Source organism: Tachysurus vachellii, chromosome 1 (assembly GCF_030014155.1).
Source record: "Tachysurus vachellii isolate PV-2020 chromosome 1, HZAU_Pvac_v1, whole genome shotgun sequence".
Taxonomy (NCBI): domain Eukaryota; kingdom Metazoa; phylum Chordata; class Actinopteri; order Siluriformes; family Bagridae; genus Tachysurus; species Tachysurus vachellii.
Genome location: NC_083460.1, coordinates 4407752 through 4421446, shown reverse-complemented (window position 1 = coordinate 4421446; position 13695 = coordinate 4407752). Strand labels below are relative to the sequence as shown.

At 36.6% G+C, this 13695-nt stretch overlaps 3 protein-coding genes across 5 annotated transcripts; 2 read left to right on the top strand and 1 right to left on the bottom strand.

Annotated features, from left to right (window-relative positions):
- Positions 1-708: 708 nt before the first annotated feature.
- On the bottom strand, positions 709-5648 carry abhd4 (abhydrolase domain containing 4, N-acyl phospholipase B). Its single transcript, XM_060868783.1, has 8 exons — positions 5370-5648; positions 4517-4605; positions 4300-4404; positions 3831-4119; positions 3474-3658; positions 3274-3385; positions 1709-1895; positions 709-1572 (listed from the first exon to the last, which is right to left on the bottom strand). Exons 1-8 carry the CDS (start codon positions 5390-5392, stop codon positions 1483-1485), a joined length of 1080 nt encoding a protein of 359 aa, XP_060724766.1. The 5' UTR covers positions 5393-5648; the 3' UTR covers positions 709-1482.
- A 285-nt stretch (positions 5649-5933) lies between these two features.
- On the top strand, positions 5934-8147 carry LOC132844921 (dolichyl-diphosphooligosaccharide--protein glycosyltransferase subunit dad1-like). Of its 2 annotated transcripts, none has more exons than XM_060868825.1 (3): positions 5934-6193; positions 6377-6545; positions 7949-8147. In XM_060868825.1, the coding sequence occupies exons 1-2, from the start codon at positions 5983-5985 to the stop codon at positions 6505-6507; spliced, it is 342 nt and encodes a 113-aa protein (XP_060724808.1). In that variant the 5' UTR covers positions 5934-5982; the 3' UTR covers positions 6508-6545; positions 7949-8147. The 2 variants fall into 2 exon arrangements, with proteins under 2 accessions (XP_060724808.1, XP_060724799.1); XM_060868816.1 differs by having other exon boundaries at positions 6377-6548; positions 7951-8147.
- A 1463-nt stretch (positions 8148-9610) lies between these two features.
- On the top strand, positions 9611-13373 carry pigr (polymeric immunoglobulin receptor). 2 transcript variants are annotated; one of them, XM_060868794.1, is made up of 6 exons: positions 9611-9748; positions 11016-11360; positions 11507-11588; positions 11762-11985; positions 12170-12236; positions 13045-13373. In XM_060868794.1, exons 1-6 carry the CDS (start codon positions 9703-9705, stop codon positions 13151-13153), a joined length of 873 nt encoding a protein of 290 aa, XP_060724777.1. In that variant the 5' UTR covers positions 9611-9702; the 3' UTR covers positions 13154-13373. The 2 variants fall into 2 exon arrangements, with proteins under 2 accessions (XP_060724777.1, XP_060724786.1); XM_060868803.1 differs by lacking the exon at positions 12170-12236.
- Positions 13374-13695: the final 322 nt, after the last annotated feature.

Genomic DNA, 13695 nt, shown 5'->3' with positions numbered 1-13695 from the left:
TATATAGCACGCGCGAGAGAGATTTATATCTCTCTAACATCACTGAGTGTTTCCCATCTGTATTAAAGTGTTTACGTAAAACCAGTATTAATGTGATCTGTATTCATTAAGACTAAATATCTGCATATTTTTTTTTAAAAAAACGTTCCTTATATCATTATAGATAACAAATTAATGTAGCTCTGACATTTTTTATCAACATGCACTTTTCCCCCAATCAAATGTTGTATTTTATTGTTAATAAACTGAGTTATACTTCAGTGTGTTTGAATTCTTGATTCTGATTGGTCAGAGGGTTTCGATTCATTTTCTCTAACAGTTTTAGAACAGAGGGTTTATAAATAAATCCGTTTAAGAAAAAAAGTGTTATTTAATTTAATGAAGAATGTGTAATAGTGGATCTAGTGAACTACTCCGAGGCATCTTGTAATATTATAATAATCAATAATAAGTGATGGAAAGTGATAAGAAATAAAGTGCCTACTTCTAAAAAGCTGTTTAGCTACAAGAAATAAAATGTGATGAAATAATGCAATGCTAATTAATAAAATACAAAATACGGATAACTAAAAGTGACAAAATACTTCTTATCTTCGAGTTAAAATATTAAGACAAGATACTATTGGAATATTTTAACATCCGAGCTACTTGCTGCCATCTTGTGGAGAATCAAGGTACTACAATTAATAGCAACACAAACGAAAAGGGTAAAATATACAAACTGTTATTTTCCGATTTCCATGTTATAAAACACAATACAATATTACAATTATGGGTACAACAGACTAAAATAAATGAATGTCTATGTCGAATGGTTTATAAATATTGCATGGCACAATCAGTATAATAAATAGAAAGTAATTTCTGGAACTATTTTACTGTCAAAGTTAAACATAGATGCACAACAACAATCACAATCCGTAATCAGACTTCTGCATTAAATCAGCACCTGGGATTGTCTTCACTGTAAAGCGTTCTAATGTAAATTTAGAGCAGATTTGATTTAACAAATCACAAATGATGTAGCTACAGTTTTAGGTTACATTTTTGTATCACTGTTTATGCTACCAGACTTTCCAAATGTCAAACCAACGACTTGAGCAGAAAGTATGAATGTTATAAGTATTATGCTGAGTTATGTAAGGTTACAATCGAGAGATGTTTGGCAGCATCCTGATTTGTAATCTTAACATTAAAAGCTATTAAAGGATTAAATTAGAACTTATTGCTGTAAAATAAGGACATGCTAATTTGTTTAATAAAAATGACAAACAATTCATTTGCAAACAATAAATTTACCAACTAACTGACACATTACCTATCCATCTATAACAGATGAATAAGTCTGTTGAAACCTGTTGAAATGTTGTGCTGTCTAAAAAAAGACATTGTTTAAAAAAGAAAAAAACAATTGAAAGGTAGTATGTAGGAAAACATGAAGGCCTCACAAATATGGAGTCCTTCATTCTATTGTAGGAACATTTAGACAGCAGTTTTGCAGATGTTCTCCACTACTTGGTTGAACTCATCAGGCTGATCTGCATACACATGGTGAGAGGCGTCATCAATCAACTGTGAGGAAAAAAATAAATAACATCAACCTTTTATCTCTACATCTCTAAATATAGTAGTAGGATTAGTAACTGTTTAGAGTAAAATTTCAGCTGTCAGTCGTGATTGAATGAAGTGACTGTTTTGTGTGACTCACCACCACCCGTGTAGGACTCTGGCCTCTGATCTGGGCGACGTGGTTCCCGGTGGAACTGTCCACCCAGGACAGAGCACCATACACCATGGTGACTGGCATGGAGGATGGCAGCAGGTTCACTCTGTGTATCATTGGCTTCTTTGCCCAGCCAAGTGACCCGCACATGGCTCTGAATCCCACCTCACCACTGAGAAAGTGCAAGAGAAATGGAACGAGAAGAAGACACATACACAAAGGCAGAGTTTTGAGAATTTTGAATTTCTCTCTGAACACTATGTTTAAAACAGTAACAATTAACCAGTTAGACATCGTTACCAGTCACTCAGTCAGTAAGTGTATTTACATGTATGATAATAATCTAATTATTACCTGATTATGGCAGCTAGCAGATAACTGAACCTTTACGTGATTGACAAATAAGTAAATAATCATGACTGCGTGCTGTGATGCAGCCTGATGTGGAGCAGAGTTGCCCTAAAGTTTAATGTCTTCCAGAAGCATGTCTCTAAATGTTTTATTCCTCTTATATAACAGCAATATTCCAACAGCAACAAGTTCGGTCCTGGTCTTACTTATGTTATAGTAGCTATAAACAGCCATTTCTTCACCAGCCTCTTTCAGAAAAGCCCAAACAGATAAATAAATATCTCATCAAAAATCTTTGTAGTTAAGCATTAACTGTTTACTGCGAATGAGCTGTTTTTACAGAAACAATAACACATGACAACGAGCGCTAACATAAACGTGTGGTTTATCTAGCACGTATCAGCTATCCTCAGACATTCTGACCAATCACAATCGAGAATTCAACACGGTCCAGGAATTTAAATATTTAAACTACACTGACTAGATTTAATCTATTTTATTTAAACTGTATGGTTGCTATCGTGTTAAAATATATTTATCCCTTGCGAATCTTCATGTATAACTGAAAATTTCATCATTATTTGTTTACGATTTTTTCACAGTTACCAGATTTTTTATTTTATTAAATCATTATTTTATAATTTAATGCACTCCAGGAAGTTGGTGCTTTTGCAGCTTTCCGCTATGAAAAATTTATCTGAATTATCAACTGTTCAAACTATACTGCACTTAAAGATACTACACTAAAAAATGATTATGTGGTCAGTCAGATTTAGGAAAAGATTTTTATGTAAGTATGATTAAAAAAAATATTAAGTTTCGCAACAAAACATGATGTGAATGTGAGTAATTCATCTAGTATTAATGTAAATCTAATACAGTCTAAAATCTTATGAAGTTGTGGGCACTGAGGGGAATTATAACTATAGTATTACATTTATGTGATTAAACTACATATGGTAGAGTAATACAGTGGTATTGTGTCTGTTACAAAACACCAGCATTGTGGGCTTGATTCTCAGCTCAGGGATTTGAAAAAACACTTCTTGCTACTGGTTGTACAAAAACTGATTATTTAACATGATCGAATCTCGTGCATCCAAGTTTCGTACATCCAGCTGTTACTCAGTTCAGTCAAATGGAAATGATGTTTGCTTTTGAATAGTGTACATTAAAAGAGAAAAGCACAGTGTCAGTACCTGGGTGTTTGTGCGTTACAATGATAGAGATAGTCAGTAATAGTGTTATCATCAAAAAGATCTTCGAACTTCCTTCTGAAATCAGGCCGGAATCTGTTCACCAGCCCTGGACCTGAACAGAAAAGGTCACCATCATAAACTAAAAAACATCTAATCAGTTTCAGAGGTTCAGTTTGTATGTAATTGTGTCCGTGTCTCACCCCATGGTCCGGCTAATCTGATGATGGCCAGAGGGTTGAAATAACTCAAAACAGATGCCACTGCTTTCACCCAGCGAGGCGGTCCGGGTCTTTTGACCTCCGAAACCTGACCTGATGAGCCTTCTTGAAGAGGCTGTGTTTTCTCCGGGAAGCCCCAGGGATCCACGAGAATGAGGTGACTGACTCTAAGGAACAAGAGAATCAAGCTTTAAGATTCAAAAGGTGTATTGTTTATTATTATTATTATTATTTAATTCTGTCATGAATATTGTAAATCTACAATGACTATGAGAAATCCATGATAAAATCAAAGCATTATTTTTGTTCTTAAAAATTATACAATGGTCATATTAGTACCTCTCCGGATACTGGATGGAATATGATGTTGCTAGGTAACCTCCTAGGCTGTGGCCCAATAGGATCATGCGCTCCAACCCCAGGCTCTGCCTCCACTGTTCTATGGAATTTACAAACTGCTCCTCAGCTAATGTGGCATCATCGGGGAAGGCAGGACGAGAGCTGCGCCCGAAACCAAGCAGGTCAAAGGCATAGACAGAACGTGAGCGGCTTAGGGCGTCCAGGTTTTGGATCCAAAGGCCGACACCCCCTCCAAAGCCGTGAACCATCACGATGGGTATCTGAGAAGCTAATAAAAAAAAAAAAAGTGTGATATCCAAGGAGTACTGAACATAAGAAGACAGTTTAAAGCATCTCAGTCATTTGTGATGATTGATCAATAATATGCTGATGGATAAACAGGAAGGTGATGATGTCTGTTGTCTTTCTACAAGAATTACATCTAAAGCATGATATATGAGATCTGTACCTTGGTCTGGAGGTTTGCGTGCTGACTTCTTGTTTACTATCAAGGTCCATATTCTGTTTTGATTTGGCAGCGTGACAAATCGAGACCACAAATCATTCTTGATACCTTAATAAAGAGAGATGGACTGACGTAAAAAAAATATATATACATACACCTATTATATTAAAAGAATACAAAATCACTGATGTCACAAATGATAATATTTACTTGCACATACAGGCAAGAATTTTAGCCTCTGCACTTTTCAGCAAGGACATAGATGTTGGCCGCCAAGATGGCCACCAGGACCAGTTTCCAGAGTTTGGCCTACAGATAGGAAGAACAATGGAAGAGCGGAGGAAGAAATAAATAGGTAAGTCAAAAAAAGCATGCACTCGTCCTGAGTCATACACCACACCTTCATTTGATTTACTTATACACACACACACACACATCACCTAGTCATGTTCAATCAAATACAATGACAGCCAAACAACAGCAAAAGACTTTGTTGTTGGGATAAAATAATAAAATATCAGATATAAAGATTTGCATTTTTGCAGAGAAGTAACAAATGACTATTTTCTTTTGATAAGAAATTATATATTACATCAAATGGGTCATGTAGTGCAATTACATATCCAGAATATTTAATTTATATAGACGTGATAGTAGATCATTGAACTCGGGTAAACAAGTGCAGCTTGTTACGCAGAAAGCAATGAAATTAAATGAAAACTCCTTGTTAAAGGAAATGTATTTTTAACATTATTGTCTTCTGTTCGCTGTTAAATCTCTGGTCTACAGCACTGTCTTGTTTTAATACAGTGATATATTTTAATGTCTTGTTACTGGTCATGACTTAAAGTGTTGTAGAACAGCTTCAAGTCTGAGGTCAGCATTACTCAGCACTAAAGATGCCAATAAAGACAACAGACTGCAAATTGTACAAGAATAGTCAATACTGTTCACATTTAAAAATGTTTGTAGCCTATTGATTTAACAAGGCTAAATACAATAACAACACCAATAACAACAACAATAATAACAATAACAATAACAACAATAACAACTACAGGTCAGTCACTTACTCTAATTCATTCTCGTCTTGCATTCTGACTCTTAAAGGACAAGTTGTTGCTGACGAACATAACAAAAACAATAAAAGACAAGTTTCTTAGTCTGTATCCTTCTAGGAACAAAAGGTTTCCACGTTACAGTAGTAACTTCACTGCTCTTGTTACATAACCTGGACATTTAACAGTCAGCTGACTCCTGTTGTCATTTTAAACAGCAGTCCTGTATTGTTGTTTATCCAACGCAGAACTAAACGCGTTAATTAAACAGCTAAATAAATAAAAATAAACAGATGGATTACAGTGTGATAAACAAAATATTTATGTTTTTTTTTTTAATTCTTCAGAAATTCAACAACATACCCCGGAACTATAATTCGGGCAAACGTTTCCGCATCGTTCGCGTTTATAGCAACACATTTACAATTACGTATTCACTTTGCTCAAACGTTATTGGCTGAATTGCTGAGCTGAGTCCTGAACGGTTTGGGCAGCTAGTGCACTACATACAGCGTTGAGAACCATTACGTCACTCCCTAAGTAGTGCGCGAGGATAGGGTGTGGGATGCGATTTGGAACACAGCCCGTCATTTACCTGACGCTTTTTTACCTGAAGACGTAAATAACAATGGCTGTTTCGGTGTTTTCGGTTTTGTTGCATTTTGTAGAAAAATACGCAACCGGAACACCGAATAAAATAAAAGTAATAGATGCTTATTTGCTGTACGTGTTACTGACAGGAGCTTTTCAGTTCCTGTATTGTTTGGTGGTGGGAAGCTTTCCGTTTAACAGCTTTCTGTCAGGATTCATTTCCTGTATCGGTTCGTTTACTCTGGCAGGTGAGTCAGGGTTAGTTTATGTACTGGTTTGTAGCTTAATAACTCCAAAAATAACATCTAATAGACATGTTAAAATATATTTTAGTAAAAATGATAATTTTTTTTCTCCATATGTATCTAATTAGACCAATCTAATCTAATCCGATCTAAACACGTGTTTATGTATGTTTTCTTCCTCCATAGTGTGTCTGCGCATTCAGGTCAATCCAGAGAATAAAGAACACTTCGTGTTTGTGTCACCGGAAAGAGCTTTTGCTGACTTCCTGTTTGCACACGCCATCCTTCATCTCGTGGTGATCAATTATATTGGCTGAATGAATTTCACCTTCTCACCTGGTGCACCTTTTCCCCCCAGGTATTGTCTGTGATCTAAGCAGTCATGCTAAGTTGCTTTTTAATGAACTATACTATCAGTATCATGGGTGCACATTGCAGCTATACACTGGATTGACTGACTGAGTCATTCAGGTTGAATCTGGCTCTTCAGGTTTAACGTCAAACCAATCACACCGGATTGAAGCGTGTAGTCTTAACTGAAGAACAAAAAGTCTAGAGAGTGGAGTCGAGTCTGAGCTGAACCGGTTCAACCTACCCGGGTGGAGGTGGACCTGACTTGGTTCTTCAGATCTGATCCAGCTCCTCCTACCTGGGCAGAGGGTATGCAAAAGTCCAGGCAGTGGAGTCTGATCTGATGCACCTCCTTCTAACTGGGTGGAGTCGTCGATATGTTTTGCTTTGGAAATATGTTGTAGTGTTTTGCTTACAGGAAGATTTGAAATCAGATCCGGCTCGACTACCTGGACTTTTACTTCTGCAGTGATGGTTATCTCGATCGAGGGCCATGAACATGCTTGGGTGAAATGAAAACCAAAAGTTGCTATTTTTAAATAAATCAATTTAGCAAGTAGTAAGTGACCTATATGATATGTTTAACGGGACTTTATAGTTTTGTTAATTGTTCTTAATTTGTTAATTGTCCTTAGGTGTTTTATAGAAAGGGGGCACGGTGGCTTAGTGGTTAGCACGTTCGCCTCACACCTCCAGGGTTGGGGGGTCGATTCCCGCCTCTACCTTGTGTGTGTGGAGTTTGCATGTTCTCCCCGTGCCTCGCGGGTTTCCTCCGGTCCAAAGTCATGCATGGTAGGTTGATTGGCATCTCTGGAAAATTGTCCATAGTGTGTGATTGCGTGAGTGAATGAGAGAGTGTGTGTGTGTGTGCCCTGCGATGGGTTGGTACTCCGTCCAGGGTTGTATCCTGCCTTGATGCCCGATGACGCCTGAGATAGGTAGTTCGGATAAGCGGTAGAAGATGAATGAATGAATGTTTTATAGAACTTATGATTGGTTTGAACGAACTTGGTTACGGATTGATATTACATATTTAGTGTCTTGTCCCGTACAGAAAGTAAAAAAGGAAATGGTTGTATAGGTTATTTATTCTGTAGCGCTCTCTTTTTAGAGTTTTCGGTGAATTCGCAATGCCAAGGTCAAGATGTTCTGCTTTCTCTCTCTTCGCAGAAGTCTAACACAAGAATATTTTTCAATGTGTTTATAAATCTTTTATCCTTTTTCCTCCTCATTGTATTATCCCATATTGCTTTAAAAATTGTTTAAACCTGAGAATTTAAATAATTTTAGCACATCTCAAAATTTAAATAAGTTTATTTTAGTATGTATAAATAGTAAAAAGAATCTAAATAGAAATAAGTATTTTTAGTAATCCAGCTAACTTGTAGTTACCTGTTTCTCTGTTCCAGGTGTGGAGATATACGGATGATTTACTGACCAACAACTGTCAATGAACAACAGCTCATGCCATGAAAATGCACACTTTCATATGTTTAATATCGTTGTTTTTATTGTTTTGTGCTTGTCCATCTCAGGAGTAAAGTTTTCTATCTTTTGTAGCCAGGTTTGTTACAATGACTAAATGAGCAATAAAGGAATTATAAAACTCCTGACTCATCTGTAAGTGATTTGTTGTAGTGTAGCTTTGTGGGTTGAGCTGGCTCTCATGGGTCAGAACCATCATTTGTTACCGTCATGTTTTGTCTGTGGATTGGACCTACTCTAGTGAAGTCTTTATTTGATTGTTGACCTTGACACAGATACTAGTGATGTCCGCTTTCAAAACACTGCTTCAGGAAGCTTCGAAACTTTTACAAATATTTAAAAACTCCGGGGGTGTTGATCTCAATGTGAACCCACGAACCTCTGTCTACTAGGTTATTTTGAGATGTGCTATGTGATCTGACATAACACATCAACAATGTTGCGACACTAATATTTCATATTATCATTTGCAAACTATATTGAAAACAGCACACCGTTGTGAAGAGATGTGAAATTTTGTAAGAGGTGTCATTATGCTTGGGTATGATCTCGTTGCCTTTAGAATATTTTGATCAGCAGACGAGCAGTGAATCATTTTGCGAAGCACTTGGTTCAGTTGATTTGAGGCTTCAAAATGCTTCGTTTCTTACATCAATAACACAATAACACATCTTGAAGTGTTTAAGTGTTTTACTGATCTGCTGGTTTGAAGGGTTTTTCTTCTTGGTTCATCAACCACTACTGTGTTTTAGTGTTCCTGAGCTCACTAGTGTGTATCCCAGAGTTTTCACCTTTATGATGACTTTAAACAATGGCAGTGACAGCTCTAATCTTTTTTAATTTGAGAATTAACAACAACGGGGGGCACGGTGGCTTAGTGTTTAGCACGTTTGCCTCACACCTCCAGGGTTGGGGGTTCGATTCCCGCCTCTGTGTGTGTGGAGTTTGCATGTTCTCCCCGTGCCTTGGGGGTTTCCTCTGGGTACTCAGGTTTCCTTCCCCGGTCCAAAGACATGCATGGTAGGTTGATTGGCATCTCTGGAAAATTGTCCGTAGTGTGTGAGTGCGTGAGTGGATGAGAGTGTGTGTGTGTGCCCTGTGATGGGTTGGCACTCTTTCCAGGGTGTATCCTACCTTGATGCCCGATGACTCCTGAGGCTCCCCGTGACCCGAGGTAGTTCGGATAAGCGGTAGAAGATGAATGAATGAATGAATGAATGATTTCAAATGCAACTATCTCAACTTATTTGTGCATGAAATAGTGATTATATAAAACACAAGGGTCCATAAAACTTTGCTAAAATACCAAACGCAGCCAAATGTCCTGTCATTTTTGGTCCTTGAAAGAGGGCAACATTTTGTATAAAAAGTGCTGCAATTCCTACAATGTGCACCAGATATGGATGTAAATGACCTCACATTAAAACCCCAATATCTTTAAAAAAAAAAAAAAAACTGTAATTGTCCAAATAGTTATAGTCTGTATATTATATTAGATGTGTATAAACAGAATAGTGTGTTAGATAGGCCACGTGTATAGAAGAGTCATTGTGACCTGGAACACAAGAGGTTAAAACATCTGGCATGGGATTCAGTCAGAACGGAAGGGAAAGTTCTCAAAACAACAGCTCAGGGGAAAGGAGCAACTCAGTCATAGTACGTCCTTCAGTTTCAGGATGACTCGTCTGCTTTTTCTCGTTGCGCTCCTTCCTCAGCTTCCAGGTGAGACTTTAGGTTTTTCTAAACTAGGAGCAGATCTCTGGCAGAATTTAAAAAGCCAGGTTTCTCACTATGTATTATTCTTACTATTTAGGGGAAACCGCTCTCTGAATCTTCGAGGACTTACTGTAGGGTTAGAGGATTGAGGGTGAGAATCCTGAAGACTTTCACCTAAATCTTAATAAAATCTATAATTTCTAACGTTTAAGAAAATGCATTATCATCATAATGATTTATTCTAATGACATCCCTAAACTTTCACCTTATTATTAATAAATTTAAAAAAAAAAAGGTTAGAAAACAACTAATAAAACAATGACATCAGAAGACACTTCAAAATAAAGGAAGAGGATTTTAAAAGGAGTGAATTTATTTTTATACATTGTAAGAGGAAATGAAAGATAAGATTTTTTAACTTCTTCTTTCTCATGTGTTTCAGTATAAATGAGAGTAAGTGCTGGTATTGATAATGGAATAAAAAAGAAGCTCTTAAAATATTTCCTATCAGAAAAACTTTTAGACCAATAAGATTTCCGATGTCTTTTATGGCCACAATGTGCTGTTTATTTGACTTGATTAAAAAAAAAAAAAAAAACAACTTTGATCCAAGGTTCATTTTTACCAGCCAGGTACTGTTTATCTTTTATAGGGTTTGAGACAAAATGGAGGTTTTATTGACCATTTGGCAAAAATAGTTCATACCAATGGCCAAACTCATAACTGCAGACTTCTTTCTCTTCATCTCAACATCCACTTTAAAAATCCTTTAAATGGACAACAGTTTACATGAAACTACATGCTTTTCTTATAGGTTTTATTAGTGTAAAATCTACTTTTAGAAGATTTATACTTGTCTTGAGATTTATTGTATTTTAATACTAGAACTCATGCTCAAGTAAATTTAAAACAGAAAATGCTTTTTGCTTTTTCAACTAACTTTCAGACCTTCAGAGTACTTGTTAAAATCTCAAATGCCATGAGCTGCTTCACCAGTTCAGATTTTTGTATTTAAATTTTTATTTTTTAAGACTTTCAATCTACAGAAGAAATTGGGTTAGTTTGGCAATGACAGTTAGCTTGAAGCTTGGTAAATGTGTGTTTTTTAAGTAAACATTAGACTTGATACTGTTCATTTGGTAAAAGTGCGATCTTGACACTCATATAATTCTCTGTTCTTCTGTAAATTTTTTACAAATCTACTTAAGTAATTGAATAATAAGCTTTAGGGATTAAAATTATCCTCGGCTTGTTATTTTGTCCTTGGCTCTAGGTGTCCGGTGCTCTGTGAAGACAGATAAAGAATGGACAGTGTTCGAGGGTAAATCAATCACTGTCCCCTGCTACTACATGCCTGAGTACACTCTGAATGTGAAGTACTGGTGCCATGGCTCCGTATATGACTTCTGCTCCAGTCTAGCTCGCACAGACAAGCCGGACAATGCTCCATCCTCAAATGAGAGAATAACAATCGCTGATGATCCCACGCAGCACATGTTCACAGTGACCATGCGTGAGCTGAAGGAGACGGACTCAGGGTGGTACTGGTGCGGGGTGGAAATAGCAGGGATATGGACCACAGACAGCGCCACGTCAGTTTATATCAGTGTCATACAGGGTTAGTGGGGAAGCTGATGTATTCTGCTTTACATTTGTTTACAATAATCATGCAATAATCATCTTACTTAAATATGACCTTAGGCATGTACTGATCAAGAACTAATAAGCTAAACTTAACTATGACTATGTGTGTGTGTGTTTTAGGTATTTCAGTAGTGAACAGTGAAGTAAGTGCTGAGGAGGGTGACAGTGTCACTGTGCAGTGCCACTACAGTAAGAAACATAGGTACAGTACATCAGTAAATACATCTGCACAATTCTCACTGCAGTAGTTTTTTCAGACGTACTGAATTATACCTCAGCTTTTCAGTCCTTCAGCCAGCTAGTTTTGCTCTATACAGGCAATTTGTTTAAAAAAAATAATAAATTAAGGATTTCCCTTGTTGCTTTTTTAATTAGACAGAATGTTAAGAAGTGGTGCAGGAGCGGCCACTTAAGATCTTGCTCATTTACAAACAACGGGACGTTCATCAGTGAATCTTTGCTCATCAACGATGACCAAATGGACACAGTTACCGTGACGATGAAGCACCTGGAAATGCGAGATGCAGGATGGTACTGGTGTGGAGCCGGCGAGCACCAAGTGTCTGTTAATGTGTTAGTCACTCCAAGATCAAGCACAAGTATGTAACATGCTTACACACACACACACACACACACACACACACACACACACACACACACACACACACACAGATAGAGGGTTTGAAAAAGTAATTACTACTACGACTAATAAATGTAAATACAATGACAATATTGTTAGCGACTTTTTCAGCATAGTTTTGTGTTTCATCTGTTGCCCTGCAGCTGCCTTGGGTGTATGTACACAAAATAAGCTGACTGAGGCTTCTGTTAAAGCTCAAAACTCCAACAGGTGAGTAGAGCAGCTACCTGAAAAAAATACAAAAAAAAAAAAAAAAAGCATAACGTATCGTGGCCTTATTTCTATCACTCTGCTGTTTAATTGAATCTGATTGGTCAGAAAGTGTTGATGTGTATTTTATAATGCTTTACATATTTTTAGGATTTTTGGACAGGAAAATATAACAAATAAAACATAAATCATACAACATGTAATTTACAGACCTGCCATACCTAGAGCATGTTTACATTTTCCTACTTGAAATATACGGCCTCGCTTTTTGACATGGTTAAAAAGAATAATTTGTAAAATATCTGTTCAACTATGATAAAATTAGACAAGGTTATAGTTAACATCAGGTGACGTTTATAATCGTCACGGTCGTGATAGACAATTTCCCCATTTGCACCTATTGCACATGTTGTCCTTCTTTCTTTGTGGTTGCTTCCACCTTCCTCTTGACTCTGCTCACCTGTTTTGTGTTATATAAAATTGATTGTCACATTTGCCATCATCACCTAACAGACCATTAGGACACTTCATAGACATAACAATGCGCACAGGGGTTTAAATATACAGACTAATCGAAAGGAACACTCAAAATAGGTGCAAGCAATAAGGAGACGGACCAAACAATCACAATACAGAGGTGAAGACAGGAGCTGAACTAAAACAAAACGCATATAGCAATGTAACAAACGCAAACAGTGTTTATATTCAAAAGTAACCACCAGGCAAACAGCAGCTTATCCCTTGACTTTGAAATGCTTTCCTGAAATGACTGCAAGTATTGATATTTACGTCTGTTCTGTTGTTTCAGTTACACGGTTCAGTGTTTTCTGATAGTGTGTGGATCTCTGATCTTCTTGCTGACTGCAGTCTTGGGAACAAGGAGGATTATGAGAGGATACAGATTGCTAAACTTTTAACTTTCTTTTTGTTGAGATTTTTGGAGTTTAAGTATCACACCTCAGGTGTGATAGATTTTTTTATATATTCAGGTTTTCAAGCTATAACAGGAAGTATACTATAAAACCGTCTATCCTAAAGTCTTTGTCACATTAAAACAGACCTCATAAATATTTCTGAATCTTCAATGAAAAATGTGTCTATAATTAATGTAATAAATAAATAATCATTAAAAAGAAATGTTTAGTTTTGCTTTTCTCCCCCAGTGTGAAATCCTGTATGTTAGTCAATATTTCATGCACTATAACTTTTGCAAAATTGTAAACCTGAAGCTGATTTGTATATTAGGTAAATTGTTAAGGTAAAATGTTACATGAAGGACCTATCTAAAGAAAGAAAATTCACTGAAATGTGATGATGTTAAGAAATCCAGCTCATTGTTCTGAATTAAAGTTAAAAATTCTGTTCTCATGTTAAGAGGTACACGTGTACAGAGACCTCTTGTTTTTATATTACACTGTATTACAGTTGCCAAGAAAGGAAACAAATGAGCTATATCTTC

Bases quoted from the DNA above. Each gene is read 5' to 3' on its own strand.
- abhd4 (XM_060868783.1), bottom strand. From the start codon at position 5,392: ATGCAAGACGAGAATGAATTAGA. The intron at 4,606-5,369 runs GTAAGTGACTGA...TCCTATCTGTAG, and splicing joins CAAGACGAGAATGAATTAGA to GCCAAACTCTGGAAACTGGT. The intron at 1,573-1,708 runs GTGAGTCACACA...TTTTCCTCACAG, and splicing joins AGAGTCCTACACGGGTGGTG to TTGATTGATGACGCCTCTCA.
- LOC132844921 (XM_060868825.1), top strand. From the start codon at position 5,983: ATGGCTGTTTCGGTGTTTTCGGTTTTGTTGCATTTTGTAGAAAAATAC. The intron at 6,194-6,376 runs GTGAGTCAGGGT...CTTCCTCCATAG, and splicing joins CGGTTCGTTTACTCTGGCAG to TGTGTCTGCGCATTCAGGTC.
- pigr (XM_060868794.1), top strand. From the start codon at position 9,703: ATGACTCGTCTGCTTTTTCTCGTTGCGCTCCTTCCTCAGCTTCCAG. The intron at 11,361-11,506 runs GTTAGTGGGGAA...TGTGTGTTTTAG, and splicing joins TTATATCAGTGTCATACAGG to GTATTTCAGTAGTGAACAGT. The intron at 11,589-11,761 runs GTACAGTACATC...TTTTTTAATTAG, and splicing joins CACTACAGTAAGAAACATAG to ACAGAATGTTAAGAAGTGGT.